Below are 12,864 nucleotides of genomic sequence, written 5' to 3'. Positions count from 1 at the left end.
ACAAAGGTTCTGGTGGAGTTGCTGTTGCCGTGGAGCTGAAGTTGAGATTGCGAAGCAATAATGTCGGTTGCTGCTGAGTTTACATGGAAGCTTGGATGGATGCAGTTGCTGTCTTGAACTAAAATTGGTGAACGCAGGTGGAGATAATGGCTATGATGGTGCTGCTCCTTCTGGAATGGTGCGACTGCACTGGCTAGCTTAGATGGAGTTGTGCAGTGAGCTGTAGGTGATGCATGGGATTGGCAGGGAAGAGCCAGAATTTGGCCAGGAGAACAGCCGGAAACAGATGAGACTCTGCTGGTTTTTCTTCACACTGAGTCGATTCAGTGATTCTCATTCCTACTCTCGATCTAGAGAAAGACTTGGTCCTGGGCTTGACTCTTTTGGGCTGTTGCTAAGCCGGTTGGAAGGCAGGAGAAGATTATAAAACAGTCGAGACTTCTCTCTTTCTCTGATATCTTTTACTTCTACTTTTGTTTTATGGTTTAAAAACATGAAAGTTTTTCTTTTTCTTCTTGTTATGAACTCCATGAATATGAGCTAGTTTTTATTATTGGTTTAAGGTTTGAGTTGGATTTCACATAACATGATTCTTTGATCCAATATATTAGTTTTGTCTCATAATTATCGATCTTGATTCACCATATATATCGCCATGTATGATTTGAGTATTTGTTTAGTCGAGTGGCCAATTGATTGAACTCGTATTCACATCTAATGCTAGTTTAGGGTGTTTCATACGTAAAAGTGATGCATCTTGAATACAAGTAGCACAAATATGGTTATTGCTTGTAGTGATATATCCTAGTAACAATACGTGAACCATGACCTTTGTTAAATCGGATTAGTGCTTTTACACGCTTGATTTCTTTGATTGGCCTGATTTCATAGAACTTAGTGCATCTAGGGAATTAAACTTGATTAGTGCTTTTACACGTTAGGTTGTTCTCTTAGGTAGAATTCATATTCGCATCTTTTAATGTGTTTGTTGATGACAAGAGGAAATTAGCGGGATATTCTTTCGATCACGGTATCATAGGACCTTTGATAATGAGAGATTAAATATCAATTCTAGTTATTAAGACAAGAACATGTCTGTGAATGAAAACGAATCCTTAACCAATATCTTTATATCCTTGATTTTCGTGCTTTATTCCTTTGTTTGCTTTTAGTTTTGTTTAGTTATAAAAATCAGAAAAATCCCCCTTGTTTTATATAGGAAACCGAAACATATTGACAACCTAAGTCCTCTCTGTGGGAACGATTCTTTCTTTCCATTGCTTCATTATATATTTTGAGTAGTAAGAATGTGTAATTATTTTTAACACCTACGATAGCGATCAAATTTTGGCGCCGTTGCCGGGGAGGCAGCGGTTGTCAGTTGTTTTTGGTTTCTTATTTTTTGTTTTTAGTTTAGTTTTTATTTTTGTTTATACATTTCTTATTTTCTGGTTTTTAAACTTGGTTTCAGAATCTTATTTCAGGTACCAATACTATGGACGGAGTATATTGGAGCAATGGATACAGTTTTCAACCTCCTCAACACTATGACAATTACCCACCATCTATGGGATATAATCAAAACCAATTTATTGGCTGTGATGCATATCCTAGACAACCTTATGGTGATTTTCATACTTACCAACAACAACCTTGTAGTGGGTATGTAAGTCAAGCACCAAGGTGGGATAATTCTTCTAATTGGATTCATTCGAGTTGTTGCAGATTATGAATGGATTGCAAGACATGCAACAAAGGCTAGACCAACTTCACCGTGATAGAAAGAACGTCGCACAAACCAATTTCTGCAACACTTTTTCTTACCCGACTCTGGATCGTAGTTATGATCATTCACCCATTCAAAGGGAAGAGTCATGGGAAAGAGAACCTATTGTAGCAAATGGTGGTAAGTGTGTGAATGTTAGAAAACTTGCACATAAATTATACAAGTTGAAAGATGATGGAGCCTCGGAAGAGCTTGTTGATGAAATTAGTAGGACCATCCACATGGAGCTTAAACGACGTCGTGATAAAGGTTGGGAAACCGACGATGATTCTTATTATGGTGAGTCTGAAAATGAAGATGATTGTGTTGAAAAGGACCAACCTTTGGAGATATTTGATGACATTAGTGTAGTTGACTCAACTCTTGATCTTTATAATGATCAAACACCTATTCAAAAGGTACATGAGTATGATGAAACTAGTGTTTTACAAATTTTCCTTGCAACAAGGTTTGAGTCTAATGATGATGAATATTTTGGGAATGTGAATGTTATGACTAATGTTGTGGAACACCCAATTGAGCTTGCAAATGATTGTAATGATAATGTTTATGACAAGATATTGGTTAAGGCAGAAACAGACGAAGAATGCTTGCAAGGTTTGATAGAGGACCACGATGTGCAAGAGGTAAGTAATTCACGTGAATTCGTTAAGGATGAAGAAGATATCGTAACACATGAGTTGAAAGGTTTTTCTAACTCTTTACCTATCAATCATTCTCTTTTACCTCTTATTGGCTTGAATGTATGTGCTTCGAGAATATTGTTAAATGATTTTGTTTCTCGATATCCGCCATTAGAAACATTTGATTCTCATACTATGAATGTTTGCAAAGAAGAAACCATGGAAGTTCCAGATTTTTATGTTCTTTATACACTTCCAAGTGTAGAAAAGACTAAGTGTGGGGGAAACTTTGATATTCGATTTTTTATGGGGTTGTAGTAAAGTTAAAAAGATTCGTTTCAGATTTGTGAAGGAAATGAAATTTTTAGATTTAATAAAAATATATATATAAAAATATTAACAATGGGCGAGAGGTACTGGGACTAAGGATTTGGCCGAATTCACTACACAGGGTTCATTCATATATTCTTTGACAATTTAAAACTCAATAAAATTAACATGGACTCTGATTTTGCCAAGATAGATTCTCAAAACATCGATTGTAAGTCCTAAGCATGATGTATCAAAACAACTAAGCTAAGCATACATCATCAAATTAAATAACAACCAATTAATTCAAATCATATTTCAATTTTAGATAAATGCAAAAGTCATAAAAAAGAATAAAATAAATTACCCCAAGGATGAAATTCAGCCTCCTCCGTCGTCCCAGTGTTGGGTTTTAGCTCCTCATGATGAAAACACGCTCAAAATATATTTTTATAGCTCAAATGGTGTTTACAATGGAGAGAAAAGGAGAAAATGGTGTAAAACTGTAATCTGCGACGCACAAAAAGCGTCACAGAATGAACGATAAAACACAAGTGTTGCCGCTGTTTAGACTGCACTGCGACGCACGACTGTGCGTCTTAGACACTGAGAGTTAAAGGTAAGACACTAGGAAGGTGATAATCACCTCCAAACTTAGAGTTTTCAGTGTCTCTAGATAGACTAGTTACAATCTCCCTAATTTCTGGATCATTAGATTCTTGAAAATGGTCAATTGATTCTTCTAATTTATTATCAGGTAGTGCATCTTTACTCATCTATACGGGTATATCTTCTTCATATAATACTATTGTTTCTAAGTCGCTAGACTCTAAAACAGCATTTTCGGAATAAACCCGTTCCTCTAAACCACGATCGGCTTCGTAATCAAAAGGAAAAACTACATCGTCTAAAACGGTGGTATCCCTAATCAAATCCTCGTCCTTTTTGAATAGGTGAATAATCATAAAAATTATTTGGATTTGAACTAGAAATAATATAATCATTATAAAGCTCAATTGGATTAATAGATTCCTGATCACTATGCCTACATATTTCAGATTCTTCATTACTACTATCCTCATCATCATAATAGTACAAAGATGATTGAACCTTATCTAAATAAGTAGTGTCTTTTATTCTAGCCTCGTCCTCTAAATTAGGCAAATATTCACTATTGATATCAAGGGTAGAATTAGAAACCCTATTTTGGAAATTTAGATTATTTCGAGCAGCATTAGCCAACTGTTCATTTTCTGCCTCTAGACGTGCCTGAATTTCACTGAGCATAACACTTATACGTTCACCACTCTCGTTTATCATCTCAGAATATCGTGTACACTCTTCTTTTGAACTATTCATTGCAACTAAACGTTTATACGTCCTTTCAATCCATTGTTGGGTCTCTTCTAGAGATGGGACAGGTTCAGAAATATCATAATCAGGACTAGTTTCCAAAAACGAGTAACCAGTACTACAGTGTTCCTGATTTTCTTGCTCGTAAGACCAATTCGCGTGTGGATAGTAATTGGGCTCACCATGGTATGAACCATAACCTTGAAAAGGTTGGCGTTCCCAACTACTAATCCTACCATGGTCATAAAAATGATGATGTCCATATTCAAATTCAGATCGATACTCATTGTATTGGCTTCTGTCATACCAGTTCGACATTCTTAATTACAAGGGAATTCTATACAATCACAAACAAGGATGACTCGACCAAATCAAACCTATAGAATCTAGCAAACAAAAAGCATGATGGATCCACTTAGATTGTTTTCTAGACCAGCTTCTATTCCTTCGAAAAGGAATTCGTTACAATTTGAGCACACCCCTCTGGAATCAATCCGAGCTAATGTAAGTTGAATCGAGGCGAGGGAAGCTCAGTGGAGCTTTGATACCCAAAGCCTCACCGGTATTACAAGGCGGCGCAATCACGCATTCAACTTACAGAAACCATCAAGAACTTTGAAGTATGCTTAAAAGAGTAACCAATATTTTTTGAAAGATTTTCCTACAAGGCTCGTTACCCTATCGGTCTCGTTCTAATCAAATTTTAAGCTTGGGTTCGCGTTAGGTTTCGTTTTCCTAAGGAGGGCAAGAAGGGAACGGTGATGAAATCCGAACCCTTATCTTATATGGCCAGTTCTTGCCCTTTACTAGAAAATTAAAGCAGCCGGTTCAGTCCTCAACATATAATCACCTTAAGGCAGACAGTAAACCCGCTGACAGGAGATTCGCGGGTGTTTAGAAGTTTACCTCCCGTACCAGACGGGTGAAGAACCGCTGTAGTCGACTCGGGCCACGACTCCTATGTCATGTGCGAACCCGAGCGCCGAGACGATATTGTAATCGTCGTCCTTCCATGCAAACAGTTTATATTTTTTTTTTATATAACCCTTCCGTAGGGTTTAAAATTAAAATAAATTGTCCAAAGTCCAGTCCAATGAAAAGAAATACAAAAAATAATAAAAATTACAAAAAAAAATGGAAAGTCTCTTAAAAAAATAATAAAAAAAATAAAATAGTTCTCTCTCTCTCTCTCTGTTTTTTTTTTTTTTTTGCTTTGTCTTTTTTCCTTGTCTTTTAGCTTTAAGCTTTGATTCCAAGGTCTTTAGTATCCAACTTCAAACCTGTAATACAAAGACACAACCAAAGAGACGTAAAAAGAACAAATGGAATAGTAAAAAATAATAAAAACCTAAAAATTCTACCTAAGCACAAATCCGCGTCGGCGGCGCCAAAAATTATATTCGATTTTTTATGGGGTTGTAGTAAAGTTAAAAAGATTCGTTTCAGACTTGTGAAGAAATGAAATTTTTAGATTTAATAAAAATATATATACAAAAATATTAACAATGGGCGAGAGGTACTGGGACTAAGGATTTGGCCGAATTCACTACACAGGGTTCATTCATATATTCTTTGAAAATTTAAAACTCAATAAAATTAACATGGACTCTGATTTTGCCAAGATAGATTCTCAAAACATCGATTGTAAGTCCTAAGAATGATGTATCAAAACAACTAAGCTAAGCATACATCATCAAATTAAATAAAACCAATTAATTCAAATCATATTTCAATTTTAGATAAATGCAAAAGTTGTAAAAAAGAATAAAATAAATTACCCCAAGGAAGAAATTCAGCCTCCTCCGTCGTCCCAGTGTTGGGTTTTAGCTCTTCATGATGAAAACACGCTCAAAATATATTTTTATAGCTCAAATGATGTTTACAATGGAGAGAAAAGGAGAAAATGGTGTAAAACTGTAATCTGCGACGCACAAAAAGCGTCACAGAATGAACGATAAAACACAAGTGCTGCTGCTGTTTAGAATGCACTGCGACCCACGACTGTGCATCTTAGACACTGTTGATAAACGACTGCCCTTGCGAGTCTGTTCTTCGTGTTCTTCATTAGCAGCAGCAGCAGAAACATAATTTCATCAACTCTTGATTTCTGCTTCTCTGGACCTCCTCTCGACCCCAAACTCTCGACCCCCTTTCTACTCAACCCCAGCAACCTATTTATAGCCAACAGACCCATCGAATCTCGCTCATTCACTCCATATAATTCTCTTTAACTCGGCAGTAAAGAAAATATTTCTGGGAATATTTTCTTTCATGTTTCATCTTCTCACGCGTTTTCAAGCCTCCAAATTACCATATTTAACTTTTTCACGCTCCAACATGCTGTGAGGGTCTTCCATGCACGCACAAAACACGTTGAATCTTCTCCAAATCACGTGAAACCCATGATATACACGAACTGCCCTGTTTTCAACCCGTGAATTGTTTAGCTGATTCTAGCAAATTCTGGTCGAACCAAACGCCCACAGTGTGTTTAATAGGCCATATCACAACTATCTACCAAAAATCAGCCATTGAATCTCCCTAGAACACGTTGAACAATTCGATCAAAAATCTGCAGAAGTGTTCTCCATTTTCCCGCCAAAAACAAAACTCAAATGGAGAAGATGACCTCCCCCTAATCCTATATTGGGGTGCGAATAGCAGATGCCTTGTGGGGTGCCCTGGGGTGCCCCTTAGTAATTGAAGTGCCCCTTATCCATCGGTGAGAGTCCGAATAACACGTGTCCTCCGGGGCTTTTACCAACTTTTCGAGCCGAATTTTCCAAAAAATGTTTATTTTCCAAAGGTGCCTACAAACACATAAAACACCAAAATTAGTACAAACTCGAGTGCCAACAATATATGGTATTGAGATCAAATTAAACACAGAAATGTATCTATCAAATATCCCCAAACTTATTATTTGCTAATCCTCGAGAAAAATTAATAAAAATAAAATCCTAACTCACTAGGTGTCCCTAGTGACCGAGTTAATCTCGGGAGGGTTTACCAGAGGTGTACCCACAAAACCAATACTCCAGACCCTAGCTATCTATGTCGAACCTTGGAAGGCACTAAATAATCTCCTTGGTTGGCTTACAATCACTGATTACAGGAGGAAGTACCCTGATGCGAAATTCCAATTGATGTACACGAGTTTACACTCAAGCATACTAAAATTCATATAAAGTGACAGAGCTCTACTCAGATAGTTGCACTATGGACATCATATTCGGAGTCAAACTAATCTTATGGATAGAAAAAGGAGATGGAAATAGAAAAATGTAGATGGTTTTGATGTTAACCAAATGATCGATGTTTCACATATCTGTCTGAAGGCCACTGCCAGAATGAACCTATCCTACCGGTCTGACTAATATCAACACAACTCGCATATACAAGGGAACCAGTGGTCAATAACTTAAATCTAGATCAAAAATCTGGCAAATACAAGGGAACCATCAGTTGACTACACAGAACAATAACCATTTTTTTTAACTTAACGGCATGAATAGATCTTTTTGATCCAAGCGCATGCTTCTTGTCAGCAGATTACACGATAGTTCCCACGGGTCCTGCATTCCACGCTTGCTTAGGCGAGGAAACAGGGAGAACACACGCATATTGCTATCCAAGTGTTAATACTTATTCCAATTGGTCTAACTGGTCCGTTTTTTTTTTTTTTTTTAAATAACTCAGTCACTCTAATTCACCCTAGCAGTGGTAACAACTTGAATCGTGTGCCCCACCTAATCACTTAGAGAAACATAGTTTAAAATGAAAAATAATAAAAAAAAGAAAGAAATGAAAAGGACTCAACGAGATATGGTGCAACTATCATGTTATTTCTAACACCTGAGCTCTGTGCTTTTATGAATAGACTCTATAGATGTTTCCATCTAATCAGATTGGTTCCTCAACTCCTACAACCAAGATGTTCCATCCACTTAGATTAGTTAGTGCATCCTGAATAGCATAAATTTCTAGGCTCTGGAGTTTATATTGCAACTAAAAGTTTCTCCCATACCCCCAAACTTAAATCTAACATTGTCCTCAATGTTTAAGATGAAACTAAAAGCATGAACAAGGAGAAACTGTTACCATTTGAAGCGAAAGAGTTAAGGAAAGATATTACCGTGTTGCATGAGCATGGGATACCTCCCAAGAAGTGCTAAGTTTAAAGTCTTCAGCCAGACTTAGGAAAGGATTAGTCAACTCGAACCATAAAGTAACAGTCGAAATAACTGTGGGTCTTCAAAACTAAATAGAGCTGACCAAAGGAAACTGCAATGAACCAAGAAAGTGAACAAGACCATGCCCTTACTTAGTTTCCTGATTAAGAAATTTATATCTAATTGTGGTTCAGGTTCTATGAAAGGGTCTAAATAGAATTTTCATTGGCTGCGTTTCTTCATAGGTGGGATCCGAATCATTAGGTCCTAGAGTCTGGAAAAACTCAAATATGATCTTAGAAGCGCACAATAATAACCTAAATAACTGAGGATCCTCTAAGTCAATAAGATTTGACTTACATAATTGACCACAATGAGAGTAGTGGTCATTCTTAAGCAAATGTGTCGATTCTAATTTCCTAAAGCATTTAGGTTTAGTCTCACAACTTAATATTCGACACATTTGGAATATAAACGTTCCCACAGTTGGAAGAAAACTATTTGGTGGGAAAACAAAGTCAATCTGGGGATCATAGCCTGGGCAAACCACATCAACCAGAGGATGGGTTTCTAACGACTGAACTTCTTCCTGGACATCATTAGGTTCGGGAAAACGAGTATGAAGGTAATCTTGTAAAATTGTCGAGGCAGAGATATCAAGTCCTAAGTGAAGGGACTTTCTGAGAGTTAAAGGTAAGGCACTAGGAAGGTGATAATCACCCCCAAACTTAGAGTTTTCAGTGTCTCTAGATAGACTAGTTACAATCTCCCTAATTTCTGGATCATTAGATTCTTGAAAATGGTCAATTGATTCTTCTAATTTATTATCAGGTAGTGCATCTTTACTCATCTATACGGGTATATCTTCTTCATCTACTATTGTTTCTAAGTCGCTAGACTCTAAAACAGCATTTTCGGAATAAACCCGTTCCTCTAAACCACTATCGGCTTCGTAATCAAAAGGAAAAACTACATCGTCTAAAACGGTGGTATCCCTAATCAAATCCTCGTCCTTTTGAATAGGTGAATAATCATAAAAATTATTTGGATTTGAACTAGAAATAAATATCATTATAAAGCTCAATTGGATTAATAGATTCCTGATCACTATGCCTACATATTTCAGATTCTTCATTACTACTATCTCTCATCATAATAGTACAAAGATGATTGAACCTTATCTAAATAAGTAGTGTCTTTTATTCTAGCCTCGTCCTCTAAATTAGGCAAATATTCACTATTGATATCAAGGGTAGAATTAGAAACCCTATTTTGGAAATTTAGATTATTTCGAGCAGCATTAGCCAACTGTTCATTTTCTGCCTCTAGACGTGCCTGAATTTCACTGAGCATAAACTTATACGTTCACCACTCTCGTTTATCATCTCAGAATATCGTGTACACTCTTCTTTTGAACTATTCATTGCAACTAAACGTTTATACGTCCTTTCAATCCGTTGTTGGGTCTCTTCTAGAGATGGAACAGGTTCAGAAATATCATAATCAGGACTAGTTTCCAAAAACGAGTAACCAGTACTACAGTGTTCCTGATTTTCTTGCTCGTAAGACCAATTCGCGTGTGGATAGTAATTGGGCTCACCATGGTATGAACCATAACCTTGAAAAGGTTGGCGTTCCCAACTACTATTCCCACCATGGTCATAAAAATGATGATGTCCATATTTAAATTCAGATCGATACTCATTGTATTGGCTTCTGTCATACCAGTTCGACATTCTTAATTAGAAGGGAATTCTATACAATCACAAACAAGGATGACTCGACCAAATCAAACCTATAGAATCTAGCAAACAAAAAGCATGATGGCTCCACTTAGATTGTTTTCTAGACCAGCTTCTATTCCTTCGAAAAGGAATTCGTTACAATTTGAGCACACCCCTCTGGAATCAATCCGAGCTAATGTAAGTTGAATCGAGGCGAGGGAAGCTCAGTGGAGCTTTGATACCCAAAGCCTCACCGGTATTACAAGGCGGCGCAATCACGCATTCAACTTACAGAAACCATCAAGAACTTTGAAGTATGCTTAAAAGAGTAACCAATATTTTTCGAAAGATTTTCCTACCAAGCTCGTTACCCTATCGGTCTCGTTCTAATCAAATTTTAAGCTTGGGTTCGCGTTAGGTTTCGTTTTCCTAAGGCGGACAAGAAGGGAATGGTGATGAAATCCGAACCCTTATCTTATATGGCCAGTTCTTGCCCTTTACTAGAAAATTAAAGCGGCCGGTTCAGTCATCAACATATAATCACCTTAAGGCAGACAATAAACCCGCTGACAGGAGATTCGCGGGTGTTTAGAAGTTTACCTCCCGTACCAGACGAGCGAAGAACCGCTGTAGTCGACTCGGGCCACGACTCCTAAGAGGCGGCTGCTGCTGGTGGAAGAATGAGCTGTTGGTTCCTCGCAACTGACAGTTGAGCAAAGAAGCAGAATAGGCAGTCAGTTTGCTGAAACTGACAAGCCAAATATCACTGCGTGGCCCTTATCCTAATGTGCAGGGTACCAATATCAATTGTTATCATTACCTTAAACCTAAAACTGGGAGAAATCATTTTCTCTCAATCATTTCGGCTCTGTGTCTTGAACTTAGAGAGAAAAGGGAGGCGTTGTTATGGAGGAATCAGGTGAATCGAAGAACTGTGTTAACTATGGTTTGAAGCAGGATGAAGATAGAGAACGATGGAGCTAAATGGTGATTTGGGTTGGTTGAATTTGGCAGAGAAATTCATGTTGCTGCTGTAGTTCATATGGATGATTTCCAAGGGTTTTGAATCGAGAAATTAGAAGATGGGTTTGAAGTAATTGAGACTTGGGTCTGTAATGGATACGAGTATGCAATAGTTCAGGAGGAAATATTGGTTCTGAGAAGATGAGTTCAATGGAGAGATGGGTTGAATTTGTTGCAGCAAGCTGGGTTCGAGAAGATGGTCAAATGATCTGGTGATTGTTGTTTTCTGCCATGAATAAGGCAGAGAAGATAAGAAGGGTTAGGTGATGCTGTGATTTCATGGAAGAGTGTGGACTGAGAATGAATCAATGGGTCTGTGAACGAAGAGGAGATGTGCTCTGAGCTAGAGTGATGCAGTCGAGATTTTCATGGGTTAAGCTGCTGTTGCTTTGAATTGGGAGGTGATGTTGTTTGTAATGGTGAAGGCGTTGATGCTGTGGTCTCTGGATATTGGGTGTTCGAATGGCAGTAAGAGACGGTTTGGATTCAAGATTGCAGGTGTTGATGCTACCACAGATATGGAAATGAGTTGTTACTGATGGGATGAAGCTGAGCTGCTGGAGTTGGTTTGGCTGTTGATGGTAAGTTAAGCAAGAAGTTAGGAAGGCGCAGCTACGCAATGTTGCAGTTGATGCAGCTGTTAGCTAAATGGAGGAATTGCAGCTGCAGTTATGAAATGGTAATGATACTGATTCAAAGAAGACATGGAATGAGATTGTTTTGCTGTGATGGTGGTGAAAAGAGAAGCAAGAGCAGATATGAATGACTATTGGTGATTGAGATCAACTGTAATGGAAGAATGAGCTGCAGGACCAGAGATGGAATGGTTTGATTGAATTGTAGAAGCTATAGATGGAGGTGATATGAAGTGTTTGTGATGTGGATTTGATTAGGTGGAACTGAAGCAATGGAATGAATGTGTGGATGAAATCTTACAGGAATGGAAGAGTGTTGGTGCTACTGCGAAATTCAGATAGATGTTCTTGGTATTTTGCTGCAATGGGTGTTGCAGATTCCAGTGAAATGAGCTACAGAAAATGGTGAATGAATGGATGCAGGTTTGGTGCTTTTGCAGGTACCTATGGATATGAACTGAAGTGAATTACATGGCTGATGGCTTGGTGTGTGCAACTGATGCAGTGAAGCCATGGTGCAAGCAGATGATGCTATAGCTGAGAAGAAATCAAGGAGAAAAGAATTGAGCTGAGTAAGGAGTTGAGCTGGACTGAAATGACAAAGGTTCTGGTGGAGTTGCTATTGCCGTGGAACTGAAGTTGAGATTGCGAAGCAATAATGTCGGTTGCTGCTGAGTTTACAGGGAAGCTTGGATGGATGCAGTTGCTGTCTTGAACTAAAATTGGTGAACGCAGGTGGAGATAATGCCTATGATGGTGCTGCTCCTTCTGGAATGGTGCGAATGCACTGGCTAGCTTAGATGGAGTTGTGCAGTGAGATGTAGGTGATGCATGGGATTGGCAGGGAAGAGCCAGAATTTGGCCTGGAGAACAGCCGGAAACAGATGAGACTCTACTGGTTTTTCTTCACAGTGAGCCGACTCAGTGATTCCCATTCCTACTCACGATCCAGAGAAGGACTTGGACCTGGGCTTGACTCTATTGGGCTGTTGCTAAGCCGATTGGAAGGCAGGAGAAGATTATAAAACACTCGAGACTTCTCTCTTTCTCTGATATCTTTTACTTCTACTTTTTTTCTAGGGTTTAGAAACATGAAAGTTTTTTTTTTTCTTCTTGTTATGAACTCCATGAACATGAGCTAGTTTTTATTATTGGTTTAAGGTTTGGGTTGGATTTCACATAACATGATTCTTTGATCCAATATATTAGTTTTGTCTCATATTTATCGATCTTGATTCA

General features: G+C 38.0%; 1 protein-coding gene across 1 annotated transcript; it reads left to right on the top strand.

Moving 5' to 3' along the window:
- Positions 1 to 1,218: 1,218 nt before the first annotated feature.
- LOC113360011 lies at positions 1,219 to 12,425 on the top strand. Its single transcript, XM_026603565.1, has 3 exons — positions 1,219 to 1,625; positions 1,726 to 2,035; positions 12,361 to 12,425. Exons 1-3 carry the CDS (start codon positions 1,518 to 1,520, stop codon positions 12,423 to 12,425), a joined length of 483 nt encoding a protein of 160 aa, XP_026459350.1. The 5' UTR covers positions 1,219 to 1,517.
- The last annotated feature ends 439 nt before the right edge of the window (positions 12,426 to 12,864 follow it).

This window comes from Papaver somniferum, chromosome 3 (assembly GCF_003573695.1).
Source record: "Papaver somniferum cultivar HN1 chromosome 3, ASM357369v1, whole genome shotgun sequence".
Classification (NCBI taxonomy): Eukaryota; Viridiplantae; Streptophyta; class Magnoliopsida; order Ranunculales; family Papaveraceae; genus Papaver; species Papaver somniferum.
Note: the sequence above shows the minus strand (reverse complement) of the source record. Positions and strands in the feature narration are given on the sequence as shown.